Source organism: Dendrobates tinctorius, unplaced genomic scaffold (genome assembly GCF_039654945.1).
Source record: "Dendrobates tinctorius isolate UK_male_01 unplaced genomic scaffold, ASM3965494v1 ptg000177l, whole genome shotgun sequence".
NCBI lineage: Eukaryota > Metazoa > Chordata > Amphibia > Anura > Dendrobatidae > Dendrobates > Dendrobates tinctorius.
Window position 1 is genome coordinate 10,071,756 of NW_027361844.1, and position 12,402 is coordinate 10,084,157.

Here is a 12,402-nt window from a genome sequence, read left to right on the forward strand (position 1 = left end):
TTGGTGCTATTAATATTCTGGAAAAATGACAAGCATGCAAAAATTCTGCTGGGTATGTAAACTTTTGAGCACAACTGTATTTGGGTTTGCACCCTTTGGAACAAATAACTGCAATCACTTCCTATAACCAACAAAAAGTTTCTTACACCTCTCAACTGGAATTTTGACCACTCTTCTTTTGCAAACTGCTGAAGTCTCTTTCTTATAATTGAAGGGAGCCTTCCCCTAACATCATCTTTTAATATATCTCCACAAGTGTTCAATGGGATTTAGATCCGGACCCATTGCTGGCCATTTCAGAACTTTCCAGCACTTAGTTTCCATCTGTTTCTGGGTGCTTCTTGAAGTATGTGTGGGGTCATTGTCCTGCTAGAAGACTCATGACCTAGGACGCAAACCCAGCTTTCTGACACTGGGCACTACATTGCAAACCAAAATGCTTTGGCAGTCACTAGATTTCAAGATGCCTTGCACACAGTCCAGACACCCAGATGTCCGAAGCAGCAAAACCCCAAAACATCTTTGATCCTCCACCATATTTGACTGTAGGTACTGTTTTGTTTGTAGTCCTCATTGTGTGATCGGTTATCAATAGAATGATGTACTTTACCAGAAAGCTATATCTTGGTCTCATCTGTCCACAAAACACTTTTTAGAAGGAGTTTGGCACACTGCAGTCTAGCTTTTTTATGTCTGTCAGCAGTGTGGTCCTCCTGAGTCTCCTGTCTGAGCGGTTCATTTCATTCAAATGTCGACGGATACTTTGCTGTGATGCTAATGCACCCAGAGCTTGCAGGACAGCTTGAGAGTCTTTGGAACTTGATTGGGGGCGCTTATTCTCAATCTGGACTATCCTTCATTGCAACCGTTCATCAATTTTTCTCTGCTGTCCACTTCCAGGGAGATTAGCTACAGTGTCATGCAGGGCTGTGGAGTCGGAGTCGTGGAGTCGGAGATAGTTTTGGTTGGAGTCGGTAGAAATGTACCGACTCCGACTCCAGCTTTAAAAAAAAATGTATTAATATTTCATAATTGAACTTTCATATGAATTTTATAAATGTTACTCAAATATATATGTTCTATCAAACTATGAACAACAGTGATAAGCAGTTCTGCTGGAGATAGACATTTCTTACTTCTTGTGTGTCACTGTTCTCCACAGCCCTTATCTAATCTTATACTTTGTTAACCTCATGCTGCCCCAACCCCCCTACTTACAATGTATGAAACTGAAAGTGAAAATGTGTTGCAAATTCTTAGTAGTAAAGCTCCTCCTCTAGACTAGATCATACTAGGTGTGCGTCCTCCAAGCATCTCACAGCTGCCTGCTACTCAGAAGAGGAAGACTGTAAGAAGTATTATCATTTCAACAAACTTTGCATCAGTTAACTGTGAGTACATGAGGAATAATAACAGTATTACTGACCACTATATCCGTTGTACGACCTGGCAATAATTTTGTACAATTGTTTTTAGGAAAAACAATTGTCATTTGGATTGTGAATGCAGAATTAAAAACCTGAGAATGTCAAAGAAGCATCACATTAAATCAGCTGTATTTGAACATTTCACCATCACTCAAGATAGAAAACATTATGTCTGTCAGTGTATGACAAATGATCCAGACGAAAACAAATGCTGTGAAGCCAAGATGAGTGCATATTCAGGCAAAGATAAAAATGCTCCTACCAGAGCTTCTAATCTAAAGAGACATTTACAGCGCTTTCATCCAGAAGTACTGAAAGCAGTGGATGAGAGAGACTGCATCCAAACCAATGAACCAGTGCCCAGCTCTTCCAGCCAAACAAAGGAGCAGAGAACTTTGCAGCCATCAGTTGCAAGATATTTTGTCAGTGACAAAGTTACTGTGACAATGACAGTAGATACATTTAAAAAACAGATCATAGAGCTTGTTGTAAAGGATAGTGTGCCTATTTCATTATTTTCACAACCAGCTTTTGTGTGTCTGAATGGGGAAATGGCCCGCAAGCTTGGTGTTTCTCTGGAGAGAGAGAGTATTAGAAAATTAGTAATCGAAGAAGCTTTTAAACAAAAGGAAGAACTTAAAAAAAACTCTCAAGGGACGCTTTCGGTTTCTTAAAATGGATGCCTGCACACGTCACAGAGTGAACTATTTTGCCATCAATGTCCGATTTGTTTGTGACAAAAATGAAATAGTTACCAAGACATTGGTAGTAAAAGACACCAAAGCTCATCACACCAGTGAGTTTCTCCAGGTCTTGGTGGAAAAGGTTCTGCAAGACTATGAACTTAAAAAAGAGCAAGTTCTTTCTGTCGTAACTGACAATGCTTCAAATATGATAAGTACTATTAAGCTAATGAATGAGAGTAATGATGGTGACCAGCAGCTAGAAAAACATTCTGGGTCCACAGACACAGAAATGTTTGAAATAGAGGAACACAGTATTGTAACTGAGGAGCAAACTGAAGTTGCTTCAGATGAACAGCAACATGATAGTTTAGATGATCTTGTTGAAACTGTGTCAATATGTTCTTTCATTCATCACATGCGCTGTGTTGTGCATACGCTACAGCTGGCTATAAGAGACAGTCTGCAAGAAGGACATGCTGCTGCACTGATTGGCAAGGTGAGAAAATAGGCTACTGTTGCCAGAACCCCTAAAGTTGACTCCATTTTGAAGAGACGTGCTGGAAAAGGGGCAATTATTGATCAAGCCACACGATGGGGCAGTACTTACTTAATGATTCAGCGCTTGGTTGAACTGAAAACCTTTCTTGTAGACATGGCTAACCCTCAACTGACGCTAAATGAAAGTCAGTGGAATCAGGTGACTGAGCTGGAAAAATTGCTAGAGCACCCATTTACAGTGACTAAAAAATTACAAGCAGAGGACTTAACTCCAGGTATTTTCTTAAAGGAGTGGAAGAACCTGATGTTTCGCCTGTCCCAAAGAGGAAGGTTAATTGCAAGTGGCATTGCTACATCAATGAAACGGAGAGAGGAGCTACTATTACAAAATAACATTCTTTTGGCAGCTGTTTATGTAGACCCAATGCATCGGATTCTTCTAGATGATCAACAGCTAAGTAAAGGAAAAGAAGCTCTGTTTGAAATAGCAGTAAGGATGAAAGGGTTGCAGAACAGTCAGGAGGAACAAGAAGAATTTGGTCGTCCTGCCACATCTTCACCCTCATCATCAACTGATGAAGAATTTAATTTCGAAAAATATTTGGATCACAAGGACCGTGCAAAGCGTTCCCGCATAGAAGAGTCATCCCCATCAAGGAACACAGCCAGTACATTTCAGCAGAATTTTTCATGTGCACTAAAAGAAATTGAGAAATGTGACCGTTCATCAAAAATAACAGTGCAACAAGCGATTCCTCTGTATCCTGACATTGTCAGAGATGTTGCCCGAGTGGTTACTGCTTTGCCACCAACACAAGTTAGTGTAGAGAGGTTGTTCTCTGCTCTCAAAATAATTCGATCAGATTTGAGGGCATCCATGAAGGAGGATCTGACAGAGGCAATACTTTTTCTGAGGACAAATTTATAGATTTCTTCTTATTAACTGCATAAAAGTGTTTATTGCATATTTACTTACAGTTTAGAAAAGTTTAGAAAAGTTATTTGCTATATTCTAATTGTATTCTAATAAATGTAGTTTTTGCTCTAAGTGGTCTGATTACTTATATGATGGTGAGAAACTGAATAAGCACGATGTTTAATATTTTACAACAGTAAATTTGTTGTTATGAATTGGCCATTTATGAAGGAGTCGGAGCCGGAGCCTGATAAGATCCAGGAGTCGGAGTCTAAGTCGGAGTCGCAACTGTGGCTTACCAACTCCACAGCCCTGGTGTCATGGGTTGTAAACTTCTACATTATGTTGACAAAGTAGTAGACAAAGGAACTGTAGACAAAGGAGCATCAAGATCTCTGGAAATGGACATTTAACCTTGAGATTGTTGGTACGATGCATTCTGCACCTTATGCTGTGTGCATATTGTCGGCAGCACATCCTCAGTGTCCTTGTTATTGGAAGTTATTTTAATGCCTATGCATAAAACTCCTGGTTTTGCCTTTTGTATCTGGAGTGGTCTGGAGAGTGGACTCTGAAGCAAGGAAAAGGGTCTGACACGTAACCATGACAACAGAGACATGATGTGTGTTGTTGAGGAAGAGAAGGAGCTCAGGTTGATACTGGGAAATAGTTCAGAAGAAGTAATTACATGCTGCATTTTGACAGCGCTAGCAAGGGGGGCTCGGGGCCACTCAGATTGCTACCAGGCTGTGGATAAAAGGAGCAGACACGAGCCGGAAACGTTTACTAAGTTGGCAATAAACCTGAATGTACACAGACAGTATCAGAATGTATCCAGCTTTACTCCAAATATACGGATTCTTGACTCAAATGACGTCTGTCTCACAAGACTCAGGCACTTTTTACACTGGTATTTAATTGCTTTCTTTCCCATTTTTTTTTAAGTTCTGGTGTTTGATCTGGCTCAGAATACAATCTAGGAAGGTCTGATTACATATTACAGCAGATAAACACGGTCACGGTGGGATAATTAACATGAGCTGTTAGCAATCTGAGTGTGATGATGGGCATGCGTGCACGACGAGCCTCTCCCTCTGCTGCTTCTCCTCACCTACATCTGGAAAACTAATTAAGAAATTGCAGCTGCATCTCCCTCCTCCCCCCCTTACCTTTGCCGAAAATTTCTTGTCAATCCATAATAATATCATTTCTATAATTGTTACATCTAAATGTTTTCCTTAGGCTATGTGCACACGTAGTGAAAGGTGCTGCAGATTTTTCCGCGTGGATTTGGAAAAATTCGCAGGTCAATAGACCTGCGGATTAGCTCTGCGGTTTCACACCTCTACACTGGAGAAGGTGTGAAACCACCAGATTCTGCACAAAGAATTGACATGCTGCGGATTTGAACCCGCAGCAAATCCGTGTGGAAAAATCCGCAGCATGTGCACAGCGTTTTTCATTTTACCATTGAAAACAATAGTACTGTACAACGCACCTAAATCTGCTGCAGACCCTGAAACGCTGCGGATCTGCAGCAGAATCCGCACCGTGTGCACATGGCCTTAGACCTCCTCTGCATTGCCTGAATGTTACATTGACAGGGCTCGCCTCCCAGTAGGGTGTAGTTTTTAGTGCAGCTGATTTACAGTTTGCAGGATGCAATGAATAAGTTGTAGTGAATAATGGTCGGTCTGGCATTAGCCATCTTGATGAATATGGCATACATTACTGTTTATACACACTGACATAACCACTGAGCCACCACTTTGCTCAAATTGCATCAGGCTTCCCTGTTGCTTTGCATTGCTGGGGTCTTAGGGTAAGTTCACACAGGACTTTTTTGCTGCTTTTTTTTCTGCAGCAAAACCTGATAATCTTGGCAGGAAAGAAACTGCGGCAAAAATGCAGGTGTAGGTGCGTTTTTTGGTGCCTTTTTTTTTTGTCTTTGTCCATGGTAATGTCAATGACTTTTCTGCTGCAAAAACGTTGCAAATAATGACACCTGCGTTTTTGCAGCGTTTTTTCAATACCCATTCAAGTCAATGGGTGAAAAACGCTGAAAGTGACATGTTCTATGTCCAAAAAAACGCAGCAAAGCACAAAATTCTGATCACACAAAAATCCAATGTGTGTGCATGAGATTTCTGAAGTCTCAGGCTTTGCTGGTAATGGAAAAAGCAGCTGAGAATTGACATAAAAAAAACAAAAAAACTCAGCAAAAAAGTCCTGTGTGAACTTACCCTTAGGTACAAATCCCACGATGGACAACATCTGCAAGGAGTTTATACTGTACTGCAAAGGTATTGTCCGGGTTCTCTGGTTTCCTCCCACACTCCAAAGACATGCTGATAGGGAATTTTGTTTGTGAGCCCCAATGGGGACAATGATGAAAAGGTCTGGAAAGCGCTGTGGAATATGATGACGGTATATATAAAGTAATTCATAATAAAGTGATTTTTTTTTTTGACTTGTCGCACAGGCTCCTTGGTAAAGGCTCCAGCGAGAGCCAAAAATATGATATAATGGGTCAATAAATCCACTTTGTTTAGAATTAATTCACATGTTCCATCTTCCAATAAGATACCGGTATTTCATTGGTCATGGACCTTGCACAGTGCCACTTGGACACACTGAACCTTGCACAGTACCGCTTGGACACCATGGGCCTTGCATGGTACCACTTGGACGCTGTGGACCTTGCACGGCGCCTCTTGAACACTGTGGACCATGCAAAGTACTGTTTGGACACTGTCGCCTATCTATAGTGGACTGTTGGTGGGTCCAGGTCTTCATAATCCTCTCTGCATTAGCTGTTTCTTGTTTTTCATCTAGAGCAGCAGCTACTTTTGTACTAATATTGAGTTTTGTTTTTCCAGTCAAGCTCTGATTCCGTCCTCGACCCTCAGCAGCTGCAGGCATTCAATGAACTCTGCCGTCTTTACAAAGGAACCTCACGGGTACAGTAACAAGTCCCTTGTCTGCTGGCTCCGCTTGAGAGCATCTCTGTGTTCACAAGTGTCATGAATAGAAGTGCAATACACAAACTCCCTGATCTGTTTTCTAAAGCCTGTGTACAACACTTTTTCTATATTTTCAGTGCCCTTCTTTTTAGTAGATGATTACATTGCTAGTTTTGTAGTGATGTAGCAGAGTTGAATTTGTAATTCAGTGCTTTCCTTTGTGCATGGTTATACCTCTTACTGATATACAAAATAAAAAGTGCTAATACATTTCCTTATAGCGTATGTAATATTACAGATTGCACATTCTGGGATGACAGTGAGTTTTTTCATATAACAAAATATGACAAACCCAGCTGTGCTAAATCTAGGTATGGAGAAATTGGCTTTTAAAGGGAATCGGTGAGCAGGATTTCACCCCCAAACTATTTATATGCGCATTTAGATCTTTCAAAGACAAGTCCAGCAATACCTTTACATGCCCAGCCCTTTCCTCTGTTACTGAGAAATCAGTGTTTGATATACAAATAAGACTGAAGAACCATTTTATAGATATGAAGCCTCTGTCACTCCAGCTCTATTCCCCTCTCAGTGCCACCTCTTCCTGCTTCTCTGACTCCTTTGCTTGAAGCCACAGAACAGGCTGTAAGTCAAGCAGGAGGAGGCAGCGCTGGGTGGGGAATAGAGCCAGTGTGACAGAGGCTTCAAATCTACAAGTAACCCTTCAGCCTCATTTGCATATCAATTCAAGGCTGATCTTTCAGAAACAGAGGAACAGATTAGCTATGTAAATTTATTGCTGGACTTGTCTTTGAAAGAGCTACATACACATATACAGTAGTGTTCAAAATATCAGTTCAGTATGACCAGATTTTCACTATTTTTGCTATAAATTATATTACCACATGTCAAACAATTTACCAGTTGGTGCAGTAGATTCTAAGAAAACTAACTGACTCTGCATTTATGAGCTGCAGGTTTTTGAGTCTGTGTGTTAGAATAATTAATTGAAAGGGGGTGTGTTCAGAATAATAGCAGTTGGAGATCAATTAGTGAGGTCAATCATTCTGTGAAGAAACAGGTGTGAATCACGTGGCCCTTATTTAAGGGTGAGGCCAGGACATGTTGTACGTGCATTTCTCCATGAAAGCCTGAGAACTATGGGTCGTTCGAGACATTGTCCAGAAGAACAGCGTACTTTGATTATGTTTTACCCTCTCCAATCGACTTTTTAAAGAAGTGCAGACAATGATAGGCTGTTCAGCTCAAATGATCTCCAATGCTTTAAAATGGAAAGCCAAACCAGAGAGATGTGGAAGAAAACTGAAGGACTACCATTCGAATGGATGGAAGAATAGCCGGAATGGCAAAGGCTCAGCCAATGATCAGCTCCAGGATGATCAAAGACAGTCTCAAGTGACCTGTGAGTACTGTGACAGAAGACGCCAGTGTGGCGCTAATCTCTTAGCAAGAAGACCCTGCAAAGTCCCATTCTCAAGAAAAGACATGTACAGAAGCGGATACAATTTGTCAAAGAACAAATCAACTGGCCTAAAGAGAAATGGAGAAACGTTTTTTGTTGTCTGATGAAATTAAAATTGTGCTTTTTGGGTCCAAGGGCCACAGACAGTTCATCAGACGACCCCCAAACTCTACATTCAAGCCACAGTACACTGAAGACAGTGAAGCATGGTAGGGCAAGGATCATGATATGGGCATAGTACTCTTACTATGGCGCTTGACCTATGTACCGCATACCAGATATCATGGACCAGTTTGCAGATATTAATATACTTGAAGAGGTCATGTTGCCTTACGCTGAAGAGGAAATGCCCTTGAAGTGTAGGTTTCAACAAGACAGCGACCCTAAACACACCAGTAAACGAGCAAATTCTTTGTTACAGTCCGACAAAATTGAGGTGTTGGAGTTGCCAGCCCAATCCCCGGACCTTAATCCGATAGAACACTTGTGGAGTGACCTGAAAAATGCCGTTTCAGAGGCAAAGCCAACAAACGCCAAATAATTGTGGGATGTAATCCAAGCGTCCTGGGCTGGAATAACAGGTGATCGGGGCCAGAAGTTGGTTGACTCTATGTAACATGGATGTGAAGCAGTCCTAAAACCTTTGGGTATACAACTAAATATTAGGTTAGTGACTCACAGGAATGCTAAGTCCACAAAAATAAGTACATATTGTGAGTTTGTAAAGGCAAATGCAGACACTGCTATTTTTAAGAATAGCCAAATGGTTATTTTTTGTAATTTTCTGTAAAGTAGTTAAATATTATCTACATTTCTCATCATGTTTTGAATTAGAAAACAGTGTGCAATGTTCCCAATGCATTGGAATAAAAACTAGTATAATTTTGTGATGAACTCATGTTTTTGAACACACTGTCATTTTGAACACTACTGTAAATAGTTTGAGTATGAAATCTTTGACAGATTCCTTTAAGTAGACTTTGCCCAACAAAGTTATATCTCTAAAAATATCCATGTAGCGGATTTCCTTTATTTCTACACATAGATAAATGTCAATTGGTGATAACAGCAGCCTTTTACGTTAACATGGTGACATTCTGTTTGGCACACTTCCATCAAAATGGAACAGTGCTGTGATCCCTATACGTTGCGGCAGTGGCAAAATCTTTTTTTTTTTTTTTCCGCATTAAAATTTAGTAATCTCCTGTGTGTGGCTTCTGCTGAGATGTAGCAGAGACATTCCTATTCTTGTGTGTATATATACCTATGCATGAGTATGTGTGCGTACATAATTACATGTAAGCGTCTGAAGCTTGACTGTTTATTCTCAAATGACAGCCTGCTCGACTATAAGAACAGTGTAGGTGGAATGAAAGACTCTTTAGGGAGATGCCCGGTTCATTCTGTGTACACACAAATACACATATATATATACACACATTTATGTACATACTCACACCTTGGGAGCTAACTAGCACATAGCCACCTGCCCTTCTTTCTATACCTGAATAACTCAAGCCGGTGCTGTGGGAATAAGCACATGGAGCAAAACGAAAATGTCCAGGACCAGAGGGTTTAAAGTTTTTCAAGGATATGAAACTCTTCTCTTTACAGTACCAGCAGAGTGAATGGGATTTATTAAATCTCGTGTACCTGCTGCTTTTTCTTCTGCATATTTGAACCATCAACGTTTGGTTTTTCTTCACAAATTTGCAGAATGTCAATTCTTAAAGCGGTTTTGCAGCATTTTTAAACCTCAAAAATGAATCCAGACTGAACGTATGTTAAAACGCATAAAAAAAGCACTTATTTCCACTGCTCTTTTTCTGCTAACACTGATTTTTGGTGCAGTAAAAGCTGTTGTAAATACTCAGTGTGCACGTACCCTTAGGCTGTGTGCACACATTGCGCTTTTTTGCGTTTTCATGGCTTTTTCCGCTGCGGAATCTCCGCGGAAACGCATCCCATGCAAGCCTGTGAGATTCTGCAATGCTGTGCTAATGCTGCGGATTTTTCTGCTGCGGTATCGCATAGCGGAAAAATATGAAGCATGCTGATTCCTTTTGCGGAATCACAGCGATTCCGCACCCATAGGATTGGATTGAACCGCTCACTTTACGCATGTGGCTATGCCCACCATGCGTAAAGTGAGCGCTCAATGTGCGGACGGTACCCAGAGCCTGGAGGAGAGGAGACTGTCCTCCAGCCCCTGGGTACCATAATCCTGTAAAAAAATAGAATTAAAATAAAAAATAGTGATATACTCACCCTCCGGCGGCCCCCGAAGTCCTTTCCGCCTCTCACCATGCTCCCGGCATCTTCCGGTCCCAGTAATGCATTGCGCGATTGACCGCTGATGACGTCGTGCTCTCGCGAGCGTGATGTCATCTCGGGTCCTTCGCGCAATGCATTGCCGGGAGCGCCGCAGAGCAGATCAGGGCCGTTGGAAAGTGAGAATAGCTAACAATATTTTTTATTTTTTTTTAAATTATTTTTAACATTCTGTCTTTAACTATTGATGACACATAGGCAGCATCAATAGTAAAAAGTTGGTCACAATTGTCAAGGACTATGCTTGACAAATGTGACCAATCTGTCAATCACATTTCCAAGCGATGCTTCAAATCGCTTGGAATGCGCAAGCATTCTGCAAACGAAAAACGCCTGCAAAGCGCTGGTTTTTCGCAGGCAAAATGCATGCAAATTTGCATGTGTTTTACCCGCGGTGAGAGTTGCAGAAATGCGGCGGACATTTCCGCATCATTTTTGCACGTGTGCACTTAGCCTCATAGTAAACAGCCAGCACTACAGTGTGTGCAGCCAGTTCTCGCTGCCAAGGAGTGGTGCTTAAGAGCACAGTACATTTTTTGTAGAACCTCACTATTATTCTGTAGTAAACCATCTTCTGGGCTGTCGTCTGATTAACTCTTGTGTTGCTGTTCTTTCTCTATTTCCAGCTGGCTCTTCTGACTGAGTTGTGCCGCTCTCAAAGCCCAGAAAAATCTTCTGTCCATAACCCCTATGGTGGGATTTCCTCAAGCAGTGTTTTCCAGAATGAGAACTTCCAGCTGCATCTGGCCCCTCCACCCATCATTGACGAATAGTTCTGAATGTGTTCTGTACCGTTACACTCCAGCCAGTGGCCGTCCATGTCGCCTCTGATCATTTCCTAGCTGTATATGTCCAACAAGGTCTGGAGAACCTAAACTGTGAAGAATCCGTGTGTACAGTATATTTATACATGTATGTTTAAAACAACGCTAATACATTACCGACTTTCTAATAAATCCTAGTGTGCCTAAGTGCATATACAAAATGTTTTCTTCTAGCGATGCCGTACGTACTGGCGTCACCCTGTGACCCATGTTAGAGTACACAGAAACCAATGTAGGGAGCGCAAGGACAATTGACTCAGGAGCTGTGAGGGATAGAGCAGATTAGTATTTTTTGTTTTCCATTGACTACTGCCAGTGATTTATGCCCTATTTAGTAGATTGCTGGTCCTTGCTGTCCTGTGGAATGTTGCCTCCATTCTCTTGTCTAATTATGAACCAAACAGATCAAGGAAGCATATTGCCATAAAATACGCATAGCTTTATTAAAGTACATACAAGACACACATACATAATAAAAGGAGATGTGTATACCAGTGGGTGTCACAGATACATGGCATCCAAAATGGAAAATAGAGGGCTCAAAACACTATACTGTACCGCCAAAAAAGGGCTACAATGTGATCATCATATGGGCGCTGTATTATAATACACTGTAGTCATGCGCCCAAATGTATCACTTGCTAATATAATTATGTACATGGAAATTCCTGAGTGTGATCATAGTCCTGACGGTAAGTCAAGGGGCATAAATACAAACATGTTTACCCCTATTAGTTTATGTGGTGACAGTCCCTCATAAAAAAGTATACATGACCTGTGACGCCGCAATCCCCGACGCGCGTTTCGCCTTAGCTTCGTCCTGGGAGGTGAATGGTTATAGATCTAAAGTGCATGAGGGCATATATAGGGATATAATTACCGGAAAACTTCTTGCAACTGAAAGTAACATGGCGCCCGGCGTGTGACATCATCATGGCGCGCGCCTCCCGGCCCTACAGCCACTCCCCATCGCACACGTCACTATGTGGAGACAGATGAATCGGGCCTGAGAGAACGCGTCACCATGGCAACCCACCACGCTGCAAGATGGCGCTGAGGACATACAGGCCACTCCCCCGCCCGACGTGTCAGGACGGAGAAGCGGCCCGCACATCGAACTAACGCCTCTATACAGAGTGTGCACAGTGCTCCAGATAACACAAAATGGAATGGTGTAAAAACCATGTACCAAGAATTTAATGTCATATTGCAATTATGCAAACAGATTGAAAAATGTTTTGGAAAATGTTTTCTATTGGTCTGCCATATGTCAC

At 41.6% G+C, this 12,402-nt stretch overlaps 1 protein-coding gene across 4 annotated transcripts in view; it reads left to right on the plus strand.

Moving 5' to 3' along the window:
* VPS8 (VPS8 subunit of CORVET complex) overlaps nt 1–11,275 on the plus strand; it is a 313,830-nt gene extending 302,555 nt beyond the window's left edge. For all 4 annotated transcript variants that reach the window (XM_073551536.1, XM_073551537.1, XM_073551539.1 and 1 more), the window contains 2 exons: nt 6,407–6,487; nt 10,931–11,275. In XM_073551536.1, the coding sequence (XP_073407637.1) occupies nt 6,407–6,487; nt 10,931–11,077 (228 nt within the window). In that variant the 3' untranslated portion in view covers nt 11,078–11,275. The remainder of the gene's footprint in view (nt 1–6,406; nt 6,488–10,930) is intronic.
* Nucleotides 11,276–12,402: the final 1,127 nt, after the last annotated feature.